At 36.8% G+C, this 22,164-nt stretch overlaps 1 protein-coding gene across 1 annotated transcript; it reads left to right on the forward strand.

The window, feature by feature from the left end:
- Positions 1-262: 262 nt before the first annotated feature.
- Positions 263-22,131, forward strand: urb1 (URB1 ribosome biogenesis homolog). The gene is made up of 41 exons (XM_043259291.1): positions 263-484; positions 822-958; positions 1,510-1,661; positions 1,799-1,928; positions 2,016-2,112; positions 2,193-2,278; positions 2,364-2,489; positions 2,669-2,796; positions 2,886-3,081; positions 3,312-3,449; positions 3,701-3,874; positions 3,956-4,064; positions 4,167-4,292; positions 4,371-4,483; positions 4,628-4,747; positions 5,428-5,544; positions 5,657-5,795; positions 5,882-6,052; positions 6,846-7,045; positions 7,588-7,800; positions 9,139-9,306; positions 9,431-9,696; positions 10,141-10,444; positions 11,405-11,666; positions 11,763-11,967; positions 12,057-12,231; positions 12,480-12,538; positions 12,662-12,852; positions 13,100-13,210; positions 13,300-13,363; positions 13,458-13,626; positions 14,520-14,628; positions 14,802-14,962; positions 15,154-15,265; positions 15,352-15,458; positions 15,610-15,753; positions 16,881-16,990; positions 17,096-17,293; positions 18,580-18,821; positions 19,830-20,411; positions 21,605-22,131. The coding sequence occupies exons 1-41, from the start codon at positions 352-354 to the stop codon at positions 21,787-21,789; spliced, it is 6,729 nt and encodes a 2,242-aa protein (XP_043115226.1). The 5' UTR covers positions 263-351; the 3' UTR covers positions 21,790-22,131.
- The last annotated feature ends 33 nt before the right edge of the window (positions 22,132-22,164 follow it).

Below are 22,164 nucleotides of genomic sequence, written 5' to 3' on the forward strand. Positions count from 1 at the left end.
TTATACTATACCATGTCGGCTTTATACTAGATTTAGCTGTTTAGACTGTAAGTAATAACATTACTTTTTGCAGTAACTAATTACTAATATGACTTCAGTGATAATGTTAGCCTTTTCGCTGCAAGGTTTGAAAAAAACGGATTCTGACCAAAATCCTGAATTATTAGCATATACCGCCATACGCTTTTTAATAAATATTAACGAGTTTTCGTGACGCTCTAGAGATACGTCAGCACGTCAAAATTAATATTCATGAGACAAGCGTTTCCACGTGTGTTTGCTCCTCCGTAGCTCTAGTTTTACACTTCCGCTGTTCCATGTGTCTGTTTTCATTTACAGTGAGATACAGCAATGGCTACTAAACGTCAAAATGAAGATCCTCCCGAGTCCCCCACAACATCTAAGAAAACCAAAACAGACGAAAGCAGTTTTACTGGCGCGGTCTTCAAATCCATGCTAAAGGATTCAACGAAAGCGCTAAAGGGTAAGCGTATTTTAGCTGGTCAGTCATCTGCTTACAGAAGAAAACCCATCATGTGTTGCACTTTTTATGTTTTATTTGAAAATGCTCGATAATTTTCTGTACATGCTAAATATCACCCGTCCAGTGTTCGCTATTCCAGACTTTTATTTTGTTTTCACATTTTATGGTGTTCGGAACTGTCTGTAGTTACAGTAAAAACATAGAATTTATATACTTTTTTCTACATTGAAATGAACTCATGCACTAATTGAGGACGTAAATACATACAATAAAGCAAATAAGAAAACAAATGGTAACGTTGTACTTAATCATAAACTTTCTTGTGAATGTAATGTAGGTTTGGAGACCTTCATAAGAATTGCGAAGAAACTTCCATCCGCAGAAATGTATGATGTTGTCGAAGGATACATAAAAATTTCAGTTGAATGTTCAGAAATTTTCGCATTACTTGGGGAAAATATGTCAGATTCTGAAGTAAGTTACCTATCTATCTATCTATCTATCTATCTATCTATCTATCTATCTATCTATCTATCTATCTATCTATCTATCTATCTATCTATCTATCTATCCATCTATCTATCTAATCTATTTGTTAGTTTGTTTATATTTTATTAACTAGTACTGGTGTTTCGTTCTTTAATTTCATTGTTTACCTAAAAAAATGTGTGTTATTCACACACACACACACACACACACACACACACACACACACACACACACACATATATATATATATATATATGCTGTTTGGATTGCAATAATGTACCTTTTTTAACACTGAATAATGGGTGTTTATTTTCAATAAATAGTACGTAAAACATTATGCAATCTTGGCCTCACTGCATTATCTCATTAAAAATGATTAAGATTTTACATTAAATTTACATTTATGCATTTGGCAGAAGCTTTTATTCAACTTACACTGCATTCCCTGGAAACCAAACTACACAATCTTCCATTTACTTCAGTGTAAAATTCTGCATCATAATTACAGCTTGCATTCTATTTTATGCATTTTGTAGGTGATGCTAATATTTCAGAGTCTAGAAGTGATTTTGCTTCGGACGGCCAGTGATCTGTCTCAGTTCAGCATGGTGGGCTCCAACATAGTCAGGAAGACTGTGTCTACTCACATGAAACTTCTGATTTCGTCCCTGCATTCGGAGAATCACAGGTATCTCTTACGCAAATCTTAATCGGGTATTTGGATTTATTTCGTGGTATTGTCTATGGTGCGCTACGATGAAAGCGGGCGAAATAAATAATTTAAAATGCTTTAAATGCACTCTGTGTACCTTCTTATTTGGACAGGTTTGTCCGCCAGTGTCTGTGTTTCCTGTCTGCTTTGGTATCTCAGGGTGCGGAGGCCGCGAGGGACGTCTTCAGTCAAATGCACTTCAGTAAAGGAATCATCAGCCTCGCACGGAGAAGAGACAAAACTGTAAATAGCACGTAACTTTTACATAACATTAGCATTTATCCATTCAGCAGACGCTAAAATGCAACTTAACAATTGTTAATTTTACAGGGAAAGTCAGACGTTAGAATGGCTTACATACAGTTTGTCCTTTCATTCCTGATGTCTGGAGACAATACAGCTATCGGCCAGATACTGGAGGCTAAAGGTATCAACATACTCCATCTGCGTGCGTTATCGATCGTGCCTTCAGGTGGTTTTAAATGATTGTTTTTCTGTCATCTCTAGATTTTTTGGCTGAAATCTTGACCACTGGGCTTCAGGAAGACAGGCTGTCCATTGTAAATCTGATTCTGTCCACCCTGCAAACCAGAGTAAGCCCCTTCCATCGTGAATGCCAATTGCAAAAGTGAGGTGCTGTCCATAAATGTCATAACTTTTTCATCCATTTGGCCATAGGTTGTGCAGAATAAGTCCATCACGAAAACTCAGAAGGTGCGTTTCTTTAGCTCTTACATCCTAGGACAGATTGCCGCTCTCTATAAATGGAACGGGATTATGGACGTCAGCGTATCTGAGAAAAAGGTACAGTGGAAGCTCAACAACATCATCTCTCTAATAAAGAGCATGATTATTTCATTGGAACAACCATTTTTTGGATTCCTGAAATAAAGACGGGGTTGTTCTAGACCTCAGTCGGCAGAGGTAGGGTTTTGTACAGTCAGGGGTGCACCAACATGCTTTTTGTATTCACCATCTTTTAGAACAAAAAGGATGAAGGTGAAGGTAAACGTATTGTGAGGGAGCTGGTGCATAACTTCCTGCTGGACCTCTGCTGCTCTCGAAAACATGGCATTAGTTTTCATGACCCGAGTCTTGGCACCGTTGGAAGGCAAGTCTTGATTCTTCTTTTTTTTTTATTGTGTAAGAAATAAGGTCAAGCCCTCATTGTTCTTTTATCACTTCCTTGTGTCCATCCAGAGCTGGAAACATTGTTCTTCTGCAGTTCCTGGTGGGGCTGAAGCAGGCGACCGAGGATGAGATGGTCGCAGAGCTGGTTGTTAGTGTTCTGAAGACCAGTCCTGATGTACTGACCAGATACTTTAAAGAAACCAGTTTCTCATTCAGTCCACGAAACAAGAACACCTGGCTGGAGAACATCAGTCTACTCAAGAAAGTGAGTCTGAAGACTTTGTACGCATTTGCCGGTGCCCTCCAGGAAAAACTTATACCAAGAATCTTATCCACTTAATGAGCTAATTTAAAATTTGATTCAAGTATCTCAGTTTTATACTGTGTCATGGGATGGAGTGCTTTTGTTTAGTTTGAACTTTAATTATATTGTGGATCCTTTTGCCTTAATGAAACTCGGAAATGCTTTACAGATTTTGGTTTTTATTGTTGTAGATTTATGAGGCTCAGCCGGAGGTGTCCAATGCTTTCCAGATGAGTGAAATGATTCCTTTGCCTCGTCTACTCTCTATGGTGTTGGTCACGTCTCTTCCTTCAGTGTGCAATAAAGCCTTCTTCACTTCAGGTCTCCAAGTAAGCGGTAGATTCAACCAATCACAAGCTGTGATGCACAGCTGCTGATTTTAGCATTAGTGTTTCAATCCAAATGAATTCATATCAGAAGCTGATGCGTTTTCAAAACAATTTGAGTTGTGCATTACTGTTACAATTGATCAAGAATACAGTAAAACTGCAATATTGTGAAAATTTATTACAACTTTTTGTGCAGTCATGTTCTTATCGTTCTTCAACATTATTTAAAATGTTTCTGCTTTCTTTAATAGTTACCCAACTTAGTGGTCCAGCACACAACGATTTCCCTCCTGGCATTTATTCTCAAGCGAGCCCAGAAAAACATGGAGCGCTGTCTGGACAAAACAGTGTGGGAGAGTTCAGGCGTTTACGGCCCTGCCGTGATGGAGGAGTTTGTGCAGCTTTACCGAGAGGCGCTGAGCAAGGTGAGGGTGGTGGGAAAACAGGAGGGTTATCATGTTATCGTCTTATTTCTTAATGGAGTAATCATATTTTTGCTGCCACAGATTCTACCGGACATGATGTCCATTGTTTTCAGCTGGCAATCGAACTCAAAGGAGAAGGACGACGCAGTGAAGACGATGGGCGCAGAACAGAAACCGAGCGAAGAACACCGTAATAACCAAATAGTTGATGCTTTTTTTTTGTAGCTGTAGACTTGTTATTGTTCAAGCACAACGATTCTGAAATTTATTTATTTTTTTTTATCTCAAACAGCACGGCAGGACGATCCGCAGCTCATCCTGGTGAAGGCTCTGCTGCTCCAGGTGATATGTTTGTACCAAAGGGTGGTGCCTCACCTCGTCAGCCAGAGCAGATTCGACTTCAGCAAACTCCTAAAAGGTACGACGTCGATTGAGAACAGATATAACAAATACAATAGTTCGAGAAGGAGAAAATGACTAATTAAAACGTTTGCAGGCATAGTGACGGAGAGTGGGATGAAACAGGAAGTTCCTCCAGTTCTACAGCATCAAATTCTACAGCTGGCTTTGGAACTTCCTGCGAGCAAATTCTCCTGGTTTCATGTTCAGGTAAAAACTTTTGTAAGGTTTATTTTTATTTGTATTCAAGGTCCCTACGATCGCATTTGTGTTATTGTGTTACAGAATGTTCATCTTGTTTCTCTTTAAGCTTAAGATCATTATGTTTTCCCTGTTTTTCCTCCTGAAACACAGAATCTACCTGCTCCAGATTCTGAAAAAGGAGAGAAATCTGTCTTCTATTTATTACTTAAAATGTTTGTAAGTAGTAACAGTAACTACTTGAAGACTTCAACCAGGATGCTGGTGCTAAAAGTAAGTTTCATTCTCATAACAACAGAAAAGCACACACACACACACACACACACACACACACACACACACACATATATGAGAGAGAGAGAGAGAGAGAGAGAGAGAGAGTTTATTTAGAATATTATAAAAATAATACAATGTAATATAATAATAATAATAGTAAGGAAGGAACTGTCTACAGAAAAATTTAAATTCTGTTAATAATTACTCCCAAATTAAACCCAAATGACAGTGTTCTTATTCTGAAATCTTATAAAAGATTTATATGCATGTATCTTCACCTTATAAAGGTTTTTAATGGTTATGTAATTTTGTTGTAATATTTTTTTTCACACTGCTAATGTTTGAACAACGATTGTGTTAAAGCATTCGTTGTGAAGCAGGTAATGATTTAAACTTTGATTAAATGATTACTTAATATACCTTTATACTCGGGGTATATTCATTTAATGTGATACAAATAAATTGTACAGAGAAAGTATGCAAAGAACACAGTAAAATAGATTTTTGTTTTAGCGAGTAGGGAATAGTCAGATCGAACACCATCTTTTTTTTCTTTTCATTTTACCATTCTACACTTTTCTTCTACTTTTAGAAGTTGATGAGTCATTGGATCACTGGTTTGGACTGACGTGATGGTTCAGGATTAGCCACAGAATTTCTTTTCCTCTGCTTTCTAGGTGTTGCGGGACAGCGGCGTGTTTGAGCACACGTGGAAGGAGCTGGAGCTATGGTTGGATCATCTGGCGCTTTTGGACCCATCCCAGCAGGAGACCGTTATACAGTTTTTAGACCATGTACTGGATTCTAACTGCCTTCATCTGGGCTCTTATAGAGTCACGTTAGAGTTCTGAATAAAAAGAGTTGATATTTTGTCATTTAGTACTTTCCAACCATGCTGTGTGACAGGTTTTGATGCGAGTGGTGTGTAACCCACACGTGTACACTGAGAAAGCAGCAAATATGGTTCAGGAGGCAGCGTATGTACAGGCGAATCTGAGCGGCCAGGAGGGAGATGAAGCCAGCATCCCTATATCACACATCGACGGTCAGCAGCCATGCACCTTTTACATAAGCATCTGTAGAACGAGTTCATCTGGGTTGTTTAAATGTGCGTATTCTGCCGTGTTTTAGATGTGCTCGACATGGTTGACGTTATAATGGAGGGCAGTGAAGGGGACGTTGAGGAGATCGGACCTTCGCTCACTGAGGACATTATCCTCCAGACGTTCCCGTTTAGTGCCATTGTGCCAGCTGTGCTAGAGGTTCGCAACAAACTGCCAGAGAATTTTAAAGATGGGAAAGGTAAAATCGGACAACAGAGCTGTGGCTTGCGTGTACACATTGAAAATTGTTTTGCATGAAAATCTTGCTGAAAAATATTTAATTTTTCTATTTGCTATTTGCAATCTTTTTCCTTTTTATTTATTTCTTTGTTTCTTTGTTTCTTTATTATTTTTTTTGACATATATGTAGACTTATATATAAGGTCTATTTGTGAAGTATTGTATTGTTATTCAAATCCATTCCATTGATTTATTTTTTTTTTTTTTATTGTTATAATTTAATAAAATAAAAAATTAAATTGACAATAATATCATCATCATCATATTCATCATCATTATTATTAATATTATTATTATTATGTTTTTTAGAATGGGCTTTCAACAAAAACAGAAGCATAGAAAATGTAAGATATGTGTTTTAATTCAAAATAAAAGCTCTTTGGTTAAATATTTGAAAGCAATGAAATAAAGGCAACCTGTTTTTTAACCTGTAAGGTTGTTATTATGATGATGATGATGATTATTATTATTAAATGTTATTTTTAGTATTTTTACTACAGCAATATATTTGTATTAATTTTGTATTGTAATATTTTAATAAAATAAATGCAAAATTAAATAGTTAGAATGTATAATTTGAATAAAATAAAGAAAATACTGCTACTAATAATAGTAATAATAATAACTGTCACCTTTTTTGCACATTGTTATTATTATGAGAATTATGTTCTGTAGTGCTGGACAGTTGTGTTTTCGTTGCGCTGGTGTTAATGTGATGTTTAGTATGGTAAAAGCTGTGCTCCGTGGTACAGGTGTGGTGTTTGAGTACATGGCTGCAGTGCTGTGTGATGTTCTGCACTATCAGAGGGACCCGCTGGCTCTGTGTCTGACCCTCCAGCACTACGATAAAGAGCTGAATGCGTCAGGTGCCTCGCGCTCTCCTCACGCCTCTGTCGTCGCTTTCTACCACTACTACTCTCAGTGGCTCCCCAAACATACACAAGAGAGCCTGGTGAGTCCTTCACACCTTCTTCTTTTTCTTTTTCTGGTACTGCTTCTCTTAAATACATGGCAGCTTAAAGACCTAAAAAAGACACAAAAAAGTTCTGAAATTTGGCGTATAGATAAAGGACAGTCTATTAGCAAATTTGCACTCTGTAGTGTATTCTTGTACTGTGGGAACAGAAACATCAAAAATCTGGCAGACACAGATAATTTTATAGAATTTTTCTATTGTTTTGAACAAAATGTACTCAAATATTTGTAGAAAATGTATGTATTTTATATTTCCTTTTCATATTTGAGGAATATACTGGGTAAAGTGCAAGTAAAATAATAATTATATAAAATATAATAATATATAAAAATTAAATAATAAGTAATATTATTTAATTGAGGAAAAAAAAAAAAAAAAAAAATATATATATATATATATATATATATATATATATATATATATATATATATATATATATATATATATAACCAGTTTATTTATTTTTTTGTACAAATTTTACATGTAATTACTTTTTTACATTTACATTTAATTTACAGTTTGTGACTGAAAGTTTCACGGATGGTCCATCTGGCACTGACTTCACCTCACTGCTGAAGGCATCCTTTAGTGAAGGAGCGAGTGCTTTCATACGGGACTCTTTTGAGGAGGCCGCACACAAAGCTCTGAATACTCTGGATGTGTCCCGGTTCCCAGCGGCTGTCAGTCAAGTGCTTCTCTACCTCAGAAGCTTCGTGCTTACTTTCGATTCGGTAATTCAGCCTTTCAGGAATATACTATAAAGTTTGCACGTAGCGTCCGTTTCATTGGGATAGTTCACTGCGAACATTCTGTTTGTTACTCGCCCTTCTTCATGTCATTCCAAACCTGCATGCCAGTCTTTCTTCTGTGAAACGTAAAGATATTTTGAAGAACGTTGATAACCTAAGATCTTGGTGAGCTTTTGATAGAGCTCTTTCATTGTGTGGGGAAAAACAAAGCAAAACATTTCTCAAAGTATCATTTTTGAGGTTCTACGGACGAAAGAAATTTTTTGTTTTGGCAGAAGGATGAGTAAATGATTTGATGAGAATTTTCGGTAAAACTTGGTAACACTTTATTTTACAGTCACACCTATTAGCTGCTTATTAGCATGCGTATTACTAGAATATTAGCCATTTATAGCTAATATATATGTTAATGTCTTATTCTACATGTCCTTATTCTGCATTCCTAATCCTACCCAATACCTAAACGTAACAACTACCGCTCTAAATATTAATAAGCAGCAAATTAAGAATTTGAGGGAAATCTCATACTTAATAGTTAATCAGTGTTACTCTTTTGAAGTGTTAAAGAATGTTCTTTTTTGTGTTTACTACCCCTTGAATGTTTTAGAAAACCTTTAATAATTAAATGCTATTAATGCAATGTATCAATGGAAATATTTTAGTAATTTAATTAGTATATTTAGACAGCGAAACACTATAAAAAGAGGTTATTCAGACTTTGTAAGTTTATATGTAAATTTATATAAAGAGATAATTTGTGAAAACAGATAAATCTGTGTGTATATATATATATATATATATATATATATATATATATATATATATATATATATATATATATATATATATATATATGTATATGTATATGTATGTGTATATATGTGTGTGTGTATATAGTAAACCACGTTTGAATAGTTATTCATTTTTTATTATTATTATTATTATTTTTGTTTGTTAATGTCATTACAAATAGCAAATGTTTTGCTTTTATTTTTATCTTACGTTTTAGTTAGCTATAATAACTCTGCAGACAGTTCAGGAGTTGTTTGTGCGTGAATAATTAAAATGATTAAAAAAATCAAATTGCCTATTAAAAGTGTAAAAGTATAAAAAGTGACTATTAAAAATATTTAGTTTGGATACTTGGATGTTGTGTTAACAATACGCCAACATCAGAGAACCATAAACATGCGAATATGTTGTTAGATTATTGAAATAACTCAGGGGGTCCTTTAAATAATTATTTTAGTTCAAATTGATTCAGCTGACTAAACCTTTTGGGAATGCCTCCTCAGCTACTGTCCCTGTGTTTACCTGTAGCTCCCCAAAGAGAGCGCAGCGGGGGTGCTGGGCAGTCTGATGACCGTGCTGAACTCTCTCATCCTGAAGCTGTTGAGCTCAGAAACACGACCTGCACCCGCAGAGCAGCAGAACGAGGCAGAACTCTTTCTCGAAACCAGCCACATACCTGCTCAGAACGTCGAACAGGTAACCTTGATCTTCATCGGAGGGTTCTTTCACAAACCTAATAAGACAAATCACTTGTAGAAATGTAAATGAGATGGCAGTTCAGTATGGTGAAACTCTACATCGTTGGTCTCTTCTCTTCCAGATCCTGCTGGCGGTCCTCAGGTCAGTGTTTAAACACCCCGTGGTGGAGCAGTGGTTTCTGGCTCTGGAGCAGAGCTCTTTCCCTCCTCACTCCTTGAATCCAGTGAGGCTGAAGCAGCTCTGCGGCCGTCTGACAGAGATGACGATCGCTCTGCTGGAGTCCAGTGCCACTGCGCTCCGAGAGCTGGACTCTTTAGACCTCATAGGCGCATATTTGACCGCAGCACAGAGAGCCGTTCTCAAAGAACTCCAAGAAAAGAGAAGCAAGTATGTGTCGCACCATTCACAACAACATTTGAGGAATATATTTTGGGTTAATTACAATTCGAAGGACTACTTCACGCAAAACAGATTAGTCATAGGTTATTTATTTAATAAATGTAAATTAATTGTTCTTTAAAATAATATCTTACTGTCCACAAACAGTACGGTTATGGTTCAGCGTGTTTAACACATTTTACAAAAAAACTGTTGTAACTTTTGACCGTACAGTGGTCTGTCAATTTCTAACCCTACACTAGATGTATGGTCAGACATATTGCATTGTGGGATGTATTATGCTGTAATACTATGCAATGTGGTAGTATTCCCTGTAAACAGCCTGTTTGCCTATTTAATTTTTTAAAATATGAATAATTATTTTGCTTTATTACGATTAAGCATCTGTTTTTTTGTTTTATGCGTCACTCAAAAACCCCTGCTGCTTTTCAGAAGTTGTCCCAAAAAGGAATCCCTCTCTGTCCGAGCGCTCCTGGCTCTTCACGATTACATTGACCCATCAAGCTTGAAGGAGGTGGTGTCCACCCTGCTCTTGCTTCCTCAGAAGTGTCTTGTGGCCCCTGAGAATCAGCTGAGCGTGTACGGCAATGCGGTCCTGAAGCTGCTCTCGGACAGCGTGAGACGCTTCTCTGAAGACCGCAGCAGCTCCGTTGCTCTGTCTCAGGCCCACCTGCAAGGTCTGGCCGCTCTCCTCACATCCAGCCACTGCATGCAGCTTGAGGACTTCCTGCTACAGGTACACTTCGCTCAAACCCCCCATATACTCACAGGCACAGCCAAGTGCTTTTCTTGAGGTAATAAAGCATTTTGAATAACTTCACCCTTCCACAATGTAGGGTGTTCAGCTGGAGCAGAAATTACTGGCATAAATTCACGCCATAACATTTTTTTGTATTTTTGTCTTGTTTTCCAATACAAATAAATCAATACATTTTAAAAGGCTAAATGAAGATATAAATTTAAATGTTTTCTGAGAAATGTAATAAAATGTAATTGGTTGAATTAACTAGAATAAATATCTTTCTTATTTTATTGCGGTGTGAGTAGAAGGCAAAGTTATATTTTTATTTAATAAATTAAAATTAAATTAAATTAAAAAGTACTGAAGAGATGCTTGAAGTTTCAAATTTATCCAGAAATTCTGCAGAAAACCTGTGAATATGTCTTTCTTCCCAGTAACAAAATAAACTGGACAAACATAACGGTGGTGAGAAAACGGCAATGTAGATATGTGTGTACAAACAAACACATCCAAAAATCACAAATAACATTGCTTGCACTTTATACATAGCACTTTTATATAGTAGATAGCTTTATAGATTAAACATGACGAAATGGGCTTGTTTGCTTCGATTAGAATTTATTTCATGAAGATGGGCGTGTTAATATTTTTACTCTTCTCTGAACTCAACAGAGTGAACAAAGAAAATAGACAATAGTTCCATGTCAAAGAAGGAGACCCAGAACACATTTACTTCAATGGACCAAACAATAGTAGTTTGAAGGTGTTTAGAAGCCGGAGCAATATTTTTGGGCCTATTTCAATCTCCCCAAACTCTCCAAAATTGTCAGTTTTAGCCTGATGATGTTTTGAATTGATGTTTTGCTTGCATTTATAACGTAGCAATTATGCACTCATTGATATCATGGCTGATTTGCACACTTTAAAAAAAAAAAAAAAAACGTTTCTCTCTAGGTGCTCACCCAGGAGCCAGGAAGTGCCAAACTCATTCAGACAGATGTTCTCTTGCACTGCATCCAGAGAGAAAGCCCTTCGGCTCAGGCCATGGGGGTTCTTCTTCTGGAGAACTGCTCTACACACGTCCTCAGCTTTGAGCTCTGGTGCCTGGAAGCATCTAACCTACCACAGATCAGCTCCCGAAACAGCAGCTTCCTGTTTTTACTCAATGCGTATTTGAGGAGAGCCGCCGTTGATGATCCCATCCGCCCTAAAGATAGTCAGTACTGCTGCTTTCATAGCAGTGGCAAAAACATATTAAATAATATAATTCCATAAGTTTGCTTTATGTTGTCTCTTTTGTCATCTTGCACAGTTCAAAAGTCAGCGCTGAAGGCACTGAAAAAAGCATTACTGTCTGAGTTGTGGCACACAGTGCAGCGAGGAGAAGTTGGGGTTATGCTCGGCCTGCACGTGGAGGTTCTGTCCGGCCTCATCCGATTGGCTGCTGTGACCTCTGACCTCAAACCACTAATAAATGATCTACCTGCCATCCTTCAGAATCCTGACAGCAGTGAAAGGTAAAATCAGAAAGCCTGTGGCTTAAATTTTGTGTAATACACGCTTCAACCAAAGCTTTGAGGATTTCAAAGTTTCCATCTCGTTTCAGATGGAAGCTGGCAGACTGCATCGGCGAAAAGCTGTCAGATTCAGAGGAACTGTCTCAGTGGAGGAAAGCTCTGCTTTCAGCTGCTCTCCTCTGGCTTTCTGCTGCATATAAAGAACAGAAAGATTCACAATCCCATCATGAAGAGATCATATTGACAAGACTCAAGTCACTCCTGGTGAGTCAGTACGGTCGTTGTTATCTTACTTTTCTAGATAGATGAACATCCAGTTTCAGCATAATTTCTGTGAGTTTAAACAGTACTTAAGCTTGTCCTATTCCTTTCTAAATGAAATGTCAGTATTTTTCAATGATACTAGATTAAAATGGGTTGAAAGTTGAAAAAGGTTAGATATACTGTTTTAAATAGTACCATAATATTACTTGGCAAAAATTGATATATACTGCATGTTGGGTTTATTGCAGATCTTTCCTGAAAATATCACTGCATCAGACTGGAACACCTTTGTTAAATCTGGACTGAAGTAAGTGTTTTTCTCTTAATAATCAAAACCGAATTGGAGGAAAACGAATTACTAAATTACCAGCTGACAAGTTTCAGCGTCTGTTCTGGATGATTAAAACATATGAAACAATTCCACTCTCAGATATCGATACCGTGACCCTAACTTTTTGGGCACCTTAACTGCACTGGTGGAGGTCATGTATGGAACACCAGGGACCCCCAGAGAGCTCCTGCCTTTGGCTACCATCCACATGATGAGCACCAGTCACTCTCTGTTCTTACCCACAATGCTGGCCACGCAGGATGAATCCGACAGTCCTCATCTGACTAAAGGTAATGAAGTAAAGAACAGCAATATCAACAGGTTGTTCTTCAGTGGCACTTCTGAAAACATGACCCAAAAGCTTATATTAAACAGTTCAAGATGAACATGCGTAGATTACATATGAAGTTATAGATGGAGCACATTGTTGTTTGTATGTTTCATCCCTATTGCCTATTTACCTATTACTATTACCTACCCATATTCAAATAACCTATATTTGTTTTAAATCTAAAAACTTTTTTGTCCCCTCCCCAGAGTCGTTGGTTTCTCTCCTGCTTATGCTGGTGAAGAAATGTCCTGAAGTTTGTAACATCAATCACTTCCTTGTGCTTCTTGGTGCATATGGAGCTTCGCTGAACACAACAGGTAGACGTGTCCATTAGACTCGGTTCACCTGATTTGGATTGGTGATGAAGTCAGTTATGCGATTTAGTAAAATCGTTTGATTTACACAGATCAGAAGATTTTACTCCTCCTCCAGGAATACGAGAAGAACAACATTAGTCTCGCAGAGTTTCAGTACGTCGTCAAGCGTTTTTCACCTCACACAAATTCCATTAACGGAAAATGGTGGTTTTTAGTGCAAATGTTATTCGCGTCTATTTGTTGTCAGGTATGTGCTGTGGGGCCCTGCCGCGGTAGAGCACCATAAAGCCCGGAAGAGCCTGGGACATTCACTGTGGCAGAAGCCCAGCTCAGAGCAGCTGCTGTCACTGCTCACTGCAGACAGGATGTTAAACACCGTCACACACTTCCCACAGCAGCGATGCATCATCCCTCAGGTACTAACAAGCTGACTAAAACAGAACTAAATTACATGCATTATTATGTAGTTTGCTAATATATCTGCCTTTTAAAGGCCATCCAAGATGTAGATGTTTGTTTCTTTATCTGAACAGATTTGGACAATTTTAGCATTACGTAACGTGTTCACCAATGGTTGCTCTGCAGTGAATGGGTGCCGTCAGAATGGGTGTCCAAACAGCTGATCAAAAACATCACAATAATCCAAAGGTCATCCACACAATGTCAGTCTGGTGTTTTATGCCACAAGCAATAGTTTAATGATGATAATAGTAGTTAATAGCCCTAATGATGGATCTGTTTTTTTTGTTAATTTTTAATTGGTGGATTGGAGTTGTTGGATTACTTGTGAATTATTGTGATGGTTCAGTCAGCTGCTTGGATTCTGACGGCACCCATTCACTGCTGAGGATCCATTGTGAGCAAGAGATGCAATGATGAATTCAAATCTGTTGCAATGAAGAAACCAACTCATCCACGAGTTAATTTTCTGCACGTTTTTGTTTCTATTCCTTTACCATAACAGTATTTTAAGAATAGCAGCTTTTAATTTAAATAAATAAACCTTTATTTATTTTCTCTTAAGAAGAAATTTCATGTCATGAATTACCATTTAAAAACAATTCCTACGAATATCTTTGTTTAAAGAACAGACTAAAAGTTAATGGACTTGCTAACATGCTTTTGCTGTATTAAAAGGATCGGCATGTAATTGAGAATTTCCTTTTCATATAAAAATAAATCATGCCGTTTAAAATCATTTGAGGGAGAACAATTGATTTTAACTTTTAACTATGTAAAAAAAATAGACAAAAAATAACGATTTTTACACTTTATAATGCATGATCAGCATATATCTCTCTTTCTACAGGAGAATAAAAGCTTGTCCTACGCACAGGAAGGCAAGCATTCTCTAGATTTGTCATCTCTGTATGACCCCTGCTTCCTCTTGCCTTTGTTCAGCTTCATCCTTCGACCAGGTAACCAGATGAGACATGCCCATAATACTTTTAATCTACTTCGTCCGTCGGACTCAATTTGTGTGTAAACATTTACATTTACTTCATCCTTTGCCTGGAAACCTGCTTCTTAAAGGTCATGCATCATGTTTACTTTTGTTAACCTGTGCTGTCATCTGTCTCTCTCTGTTCAGAGTGTGCGGTAGACTGTCAGAAGTTTGTTTCCAGTCATGCTTTGGGCGTCACCGTGGCGGCCCTGAGCAGCTATGACCCTAAAGTGAGGGCCGCAGCGTATCAAGTACTGGGATCCTTTTATCAGCACCTCGAGGGCGCTCGCTTCAAAGAGAAGAAACATGTAGAGAACTTTCACTGTCTACTATTATCAACTAACTTTTAATAATTAGATTCTTTAGGTTCTTAAAGCTGTCTTTACCCCCCCCGATATTTCATGCTATTTGAAACAATTTTGAGACGTATTTATAATGTTATAAAATAATACAGTGAAATGTAATGTAATGCAGTATAATGTTGATTTATACCATCCAGCTACTGTACTTGCTCGACACCGTGAAGAACGGGATCCCAAAGCAAAATCTAAGGATGCCAAATGTGCACGTGGCCTACATAACCAAAGTTGCTCAACAAATCTTGAAACCTGGTAAGTGAGTTCATAGAGCCATACGTGACATTTTAATACATAAATCTGCCAAAACCACGTGTTCCACTTTTTTCCCCCCTCTGCAGAGGAATACATGTACTTGGTGCTAAGCCAGTTTCTTTTGGGAACTCAGTTTCTGGATCTCAGAAGAGTTCCTGACTTCTTCAGACTCTTCTACAGCTTTGATCTGGAGGTAACGAAATATCAGATATAAAAAATGCAAAATGTGCTTGTACAGTATACGTTCAAAAATGTACTTGCTAAGAAGTGTCTGGAACCAGCTGATGTTTTGCTTGCTGAAGTCTCAATGACAAAACAGTGATAAGTGTTGTTTCTCCGTCCAGTGCAAACATGGCCGTGAGTGGGTGTTGAGCGTGCTGGAAGAAGGGGTTCGGGACAAGCACTGTTACGAAATCTGTGAGAAACAAGGCGTCTATCAGACCATGCTGGGGTTCGCAAGCACGCCGCTCTGTGACCAGGCCTCTCAGGTGCGCTTGGAGCGTTTGACCCAAAAATCTGTGTCTGTTTTTCTTTAATTAGGGTTTTAGTGAGCAAAGCAACATAATGTGGGTTAATGTGAACTCTGACTTCCGTTATATTCAGGTGTCGATTGTAAGTGTGCTCTTTCCTGGTCTAAATAGGATGCAGAAGGAGAATTTCAACTATTTGTAGAATACAATGAGATCTTTAGTGTAGAGACTAGTTCTCACTGTTAACTTGTTGCATATGTTATTAATATATGTGCTGTTTATTAGTAATTATAAAGCGCATATTTTGCATGACATTATTCTGCATCCCTAATCCTCCCCGATACTTGAACTTAACAACTACAATACTATCTATTAATAAGCACCGTATTAGAAGTGTATTGAGGCAAAAGTCATAGCTTGTTAATAGCGAGAGTTAAATCTTAAAATAATGTGACCAAGTATTTTTTTTTTTTTTTTTTGATTATTTGACAACTTTTGTTTTGTAATTTAATGTTTGATAACCTATATTTTATTTCCATATTTAACTTAACTTCCTTTTTAGTCCGTATAGATGGATAGAGATTAATTTTCTTGATTTGGGCATAATTGTTAGTATTGTTTTATTCTAATATTTTCAAATTCATTTTAATGAGAAAGAACTTGTAAACATGTATTAAAAGTAAAGTAAAATCCTGGAAAGTATAACCTTTATTGGTGTAATTGGGTTGCACCTGAGAATTTTGAGTATGAGCAGAACTCTACATGAGCTCTACAAATTATCTGCAAATATTTTAATATATAATATTATTATAATAGTTTTAACATTTTAGTATCCTAAAGTTTTTTTTTTCCCTAGACTTTGATTAAAAACCTATAATTCCAAATTCTTTAAAAGGTTTGGTAACGCATGTGCATGTACTTACTATTATGATAACAATTAATTATGCATAATTATGTGCAAGTAACTCTAAGCCTATGTAGTTTACAGATAGTTTAATATTACTTAAATAGTAATCAACCAAAGATTTCCTAAAGAAATTACAGTAGTTTTTGCAGATAGTACTGTACTTATGTTAGGCATTAATATGTTTTGGAATCCATAGAAAATTGTTGATTTGATGAAATGTTCTGCTCTGCTGTTCCAGATTCAGATTTTGAATGCTCTGCGGCAGACCGCTCTTGTTAACAAAGCAGCTTACAACCTCACGAAAGAACATGGAATCTTAGCATGGATATTACAGATAATAGGCAAGAGGTGAGCAGTGGATTTTGCTTAACAGGGTGCTTTACCTTAATTTAAGCACTGGTGTGTGCCATACTTCATTGGCCCCCGCAGTAACTGATTCTGTCTTTCCTGTAGGTTTTTTGACAGCAAGTTGTTGAATTCAGTCATTGACTTGCTTCATGCTCTGTGGTTCACTAATCTGGGTAATAAAGAAAGTAAACCAGAAGCCAACGGCACTACATCAGAGGAGCCACAGACTTCAGTCAAATGTCTTCCTCTGCCAATCATCAATGAGTTTCTGTGCACAATGTTCACCATCGTCAAATACCTGGGGTAAGACCATAAATGATCGAACATCTGCTCGTTATAATAATATTATAACAGGTTTATGAGATTGTCTTAGCCAAAACAGGTGTTAGATGTTAAATATTTAAATAAGTACATGTTCATTGAAGTGCAACATGTTCGCGTTGACAGTGATTTATATAATCAATCAATAATTTTTTACTTATAAGGCGCTTTTAACAACACAGGTTGCATCAAAGCACTGAACGGTATAAAGTAGAAGAATACAATGATAGGGATGCATAATGATGAAATTGAACAATTTGTTATTAAATGCAGAGACGTAATCAATTTGACGATAGTCTCTGTAATCAATTCGACGAAAACTGCTAGAAGTTAAGTGTCCCCAACCAAGCAAGCCAGAGGCGACAGCGGCAAGGAAACAAAACCCCATCCATACAGAATGGAGAAAAAAAACCTTGGGAGAAACCATATCAGTTCTCCTCTGACCGGACGCCCAGCACTTAACTTCCTGTTCAATTTTAAACGCAGCTGTGTCAGGTAGTGTAAATGACTTATACCAAGGACGATATCCATAAAGATGACAATATAGTTTAAAAAATAAGGCTTTAAGTATAAAGGCACAGAGAAACGATAAAGTTAGAATCACTTTCTGAACGATTTTTTTTTTCCAGCTGAGGAACGATTAAAATCATTGACATCCAATCAGAATCCACCCTGCTATATCGAACCTGGGAATTTAAAGTACCTCTGCTGTGGGTTATGAAAGGTTCATATTTTGGTTATGGGAGTCCCAAACAACAGGTTGCAAGGACAAGAAAACTTTCATTGTCGTATAATTAGCATTTATTTTTTTACCTTATTTGTTTAATGACTTCCAAACGGTTTGTCCAACGATAAATTTTTCCAAACCCCTCCGTTAATTGGTCGATTCATTTAAAGCAAGGTAATGAATTAGCATTTTCATTCAGACCAAAACAAATCACGTTTTCGCAGGTCTGTGTGCAGGACAGGAAATATATGAATTTTTCATGTTGACATCAACAGTAACTTTATGCACGGTGCACTTTAAAATTTTTGCAGGATGTTTTCATTCAATTAGAGCTATGCTGAGGTCATTTTCAAAAACGTGTTTTTAAAAGCAGCAGACAAGAATGAACAGGCAATGATGTTTGCTGGTATCTCTAACTTTATAGTTATTGTTCTTGGTGTGAACGGAGTTTAACTCATGTCATCAATCCTCTTCAGCATCATCTTTTGCGAAGCCTGAATTACATTACGATAGATGTTGCTTTTCTTCTGTTCCTGATAAGGAGTGGTGTGAACATGTGTCAGATGAAGGCATTCCTGCAGACACTGTCCTCTGTCCTGGTGCATTGTGGGGCAGCTCTAAAGGCTTACAAGGAGGCAGGCTGGCTTACACTGCACCCACAGAAGCTATCGTGCTCTGAAGTCCTCAGTCTCCTGAAGTGCTGGGCGACACTGGCCCGCGACGCCTCACTTCTGTCTGCTCTGCAGACTCTCATCAACAAACACAGAGTCAAAGAGCTGACGGGTAAGATTTGGTTAAAGGCACAGTTTACCAATAAAAGTTATGTCATACTTTATACACTGCCATGTCATTACGGATCTGTAGCACTTTATTTCCTGACAAATATTCAAGATTGTATGTTTTGTATATGCGTGGCGTAATGTTGATTTTCAAAGATTTATTTACGTTTTCTTTACAAAAATGTCACAGGGAAGCACTTGCAACGAAATTGAATATGGTAAAATATTAAAATGTATCAGTAGTATAAATGCAAAACCAATAGGATTTTAATGGAGGGAAAAAAAAACGAATTTAAAAACATTTTTTGCGGCAGTTATATAAATAATGTTTAAAAAATATGAAAAAATGTGTACATTTTAAATAATCAAATATGTTTATAGATTATATACGAATATAAATATACATGCAATTTAAAAAAACAAATATTTTTCATACAGTAAGCAAACGTATATTTTGAATGTGATTAACCACGATTTATCTTTATGCAGCCCTATTATGCATTTAATTATATATATGCTTATTTATTTAACTGAAAATGCATTAACATGTATTATTTTTAGCATTCCTGTTTTTTTGTTTGTTTGTTTTTTTCATCTGTATCACTGTATAAGAGTGACAGAAAAGACTTTTAAATAGATTTATTTATTTTTTTAATAAATGCTGTTATTTTAAACTTTCTGTCTATCAATAAGCATAATCTGACACTAAAAACTGGAGTAATGGCCCAGCATAAAACATTAAATATATTAACATAAGCGGGTGTTATTTTAACTTGTAGTAATATTTCCCAAGTGTGCAGTTTTTGTAATTTTAGTCAAAAACAATGCAGCCTTGGTGAGAAAAAAGCGACTCCTTTCAAAACCATTAAACAAATCTTTTCAACCCCAGAGTTTTGAACAGTAGTGTACACGGCCAGTCCTCGGCCTTGTGGAAACCAGATGAATGTTAGACACACAGATCACTTGTTTTGACACATTCTTGTTCCTAACTAAACATTTCTTGTTTATTCAGGCTCTGGAAGAGAGAAAGGGCAAGGAAAATGCCACTCGGCAAAGCACGCTCAGTTTCGAATGGGAAAACAGACAGAAACTGTCGATGGACAAGAGGAAAAACCGGAGCAGGCTTTGCTGGATGAGTCTAAACCTCTTCTAAGGAACATCCTCATACACTGGGAACCCAAAGAGAAAGCGCTTTCCGGTTCCAAGCCTGAACTCTTCACCACGGACAACCCTGAGTCGAGCAACCTACATGATGCAACCGCGTGTTTAATTCTCAAGTGGGCCCTCAAGACATTAACGGACAGTCCTTACGATGACCGCAGCACCTTAGATGTTTTAAAATGGTTTAGTAGGAACGTACTGCCATGCACAAGTATCATAGATGCTATTCTAATGGATGAAGGCATAAGAATGGACTTCCTAAGATTGTATCACCAGACGTGTCAAGAACATGGCTCAGCAGTGGACACCTTGCAGCTGTTCTCTGGAGTCATGGTCCGTCTACTGGAGGCACACAGCTCTTCTCTGAATGGCTTTCACCAGACGGTGTTAAGAACCTGCTTGCTTACAAACACAGATGACGACGCCGAGAGAGGTGAGGTTACAATCAGAGAGCCATTCATTTCCTCTGTAGAGAAATCTTTTTTTTTTTAGCATTTAGATTTCTAATGAAGTGAACGTGTGATGGACTGCACTACCCATAATCCTGAAAAGCCACCAGGACCAATCAGAACAGTTTCTGGCAAAACATCCAATCCCATGAAGCACTGTGATGTCATGAGTTGCCCATTGAAATCTTAAACTGATTCCATATATAAGCTTGAGAATATATTTGAACATATTCTACATAGACTACCTTTTTAAATGCTTTTTTTCAAAATGGATGCATTTATTTGATCGTAAATACAGTAAAAACACTAATAATGTGATCAGATCACTAGTTTGAAATAACCCTTTTATATATTCAATATATTTTAAAGTGCCTTTATTACGGGTAATGAAAGGTTCATATCAAAAACACTTTAATTTTCTTATAATATGCATTTTTTTTATTTTACTTGCACAACAATCCCAAACAGTTCGCTCAATTCATTTTTCTAAACCCCTTGATTGGTCCATTGGTCTCATTTTCATTCCACATGCTTGTAATGCCTGATAAAGCAATGTTTGTGATGCTTTATATATAGCGTTACCGAGCAAACCACTTTTTTTTTTTTTTTTTCCAAAAGCGACACATTGAATTTGTATTTTTTTTCAGACTTAAAACTTTGCAGGATGTTTTCATTCATTGTTAAAAATCCATGATAGGGGCGCTTTAAAATGTCATTTATTCCTGTGATGCAAAGCTGAATTTTCTGCATCGTTACTCGAGTCTTCTGTGTCGCGTGATCCTGTTGCTTATATTTTTGGAGAGAAAAATTACGACTCTTTATTGAAAAACAATTTTTTTGTAACATTATCAATGTGTTTTGATGCATTTCATGCATTTTTGCTGAAAAAAGTAAAAAGAACATGGTGTGAACAGTAGATTTTTCAATAGTCAATAGTTTTACATTTTCATTACATGCAGATTTTATTTAATTCGTTTAATTCACTCAGTCTAATTGTAATTGTAAATATTTTATCTCAAGTCAAAAGTTTCATGATTTTATAATTTTTTTTTTTTATCCTTATGGAAATGGAGTAAAAATACACGTTGACCTGCAGCAGAATGTGATTGCTCTATAATCTTTACATCCTGCTTTTCCCACTGATTTAATGTTGTGCGTTTGCTTGTTTTGTTGACAGAAAGTGGTCTGAAATTGCTCTCGCTGTACATCTATGAGCTCTGGAGCGGAGCGCAGTCACCTGACCTCCTGCTGACCCATGCCAGACTGCTGGTCAACAGGACAGGCATCAGAAAGCCCAAACCTCACGTCCTGCACATGTGCAAAGACATTCTGTCCGCCGCTCAATCATTGTCTATGAGATGACATTGTTTTACAAAATAATCATTCGAAACATTGAGTGCATCTTTTTGTAATTTTGCAGTGGTTTAAAATAAAAAAAGAGCCACAAACAGGTTTGTGTGTGAATGGTTTAGTCAAGTTTACTTGGTACAATGTCATTTATATAGAACAATTATTTAGTGTTTTTTTACTGATACTGACACGTCCCAAAATCCCAGTATTTGTCTGTTTTGAAAATATTGGATAAAAAAAACATTCTTATTATTATTTCTTATTATTTGTAGTTAATATTCAGTGAACGTTGTATGAAATACATGTTAATGTATAGCTTATTTTTCATAATTAAAGTTTATATGAATAAACGGACACATTCATCATGGTATTGTGGTTTAATGGCAG

This window comes from Puntigrus tetrazona, chromosome 15 (assembly GCF_018831695.1).
Source record: "Puntigrus tetrazona isolate hp1 chromosome 15, ASM1883169v1, whole genome shotgun sequence".
Taxonomy (NCBI): domain Eukaryota; kingdom Metazoa; phylum Chordata; class Actinopteri; order Cypriniformes; family Cyprinidae; genus Puntigrus; species Puntigrus tetrazona.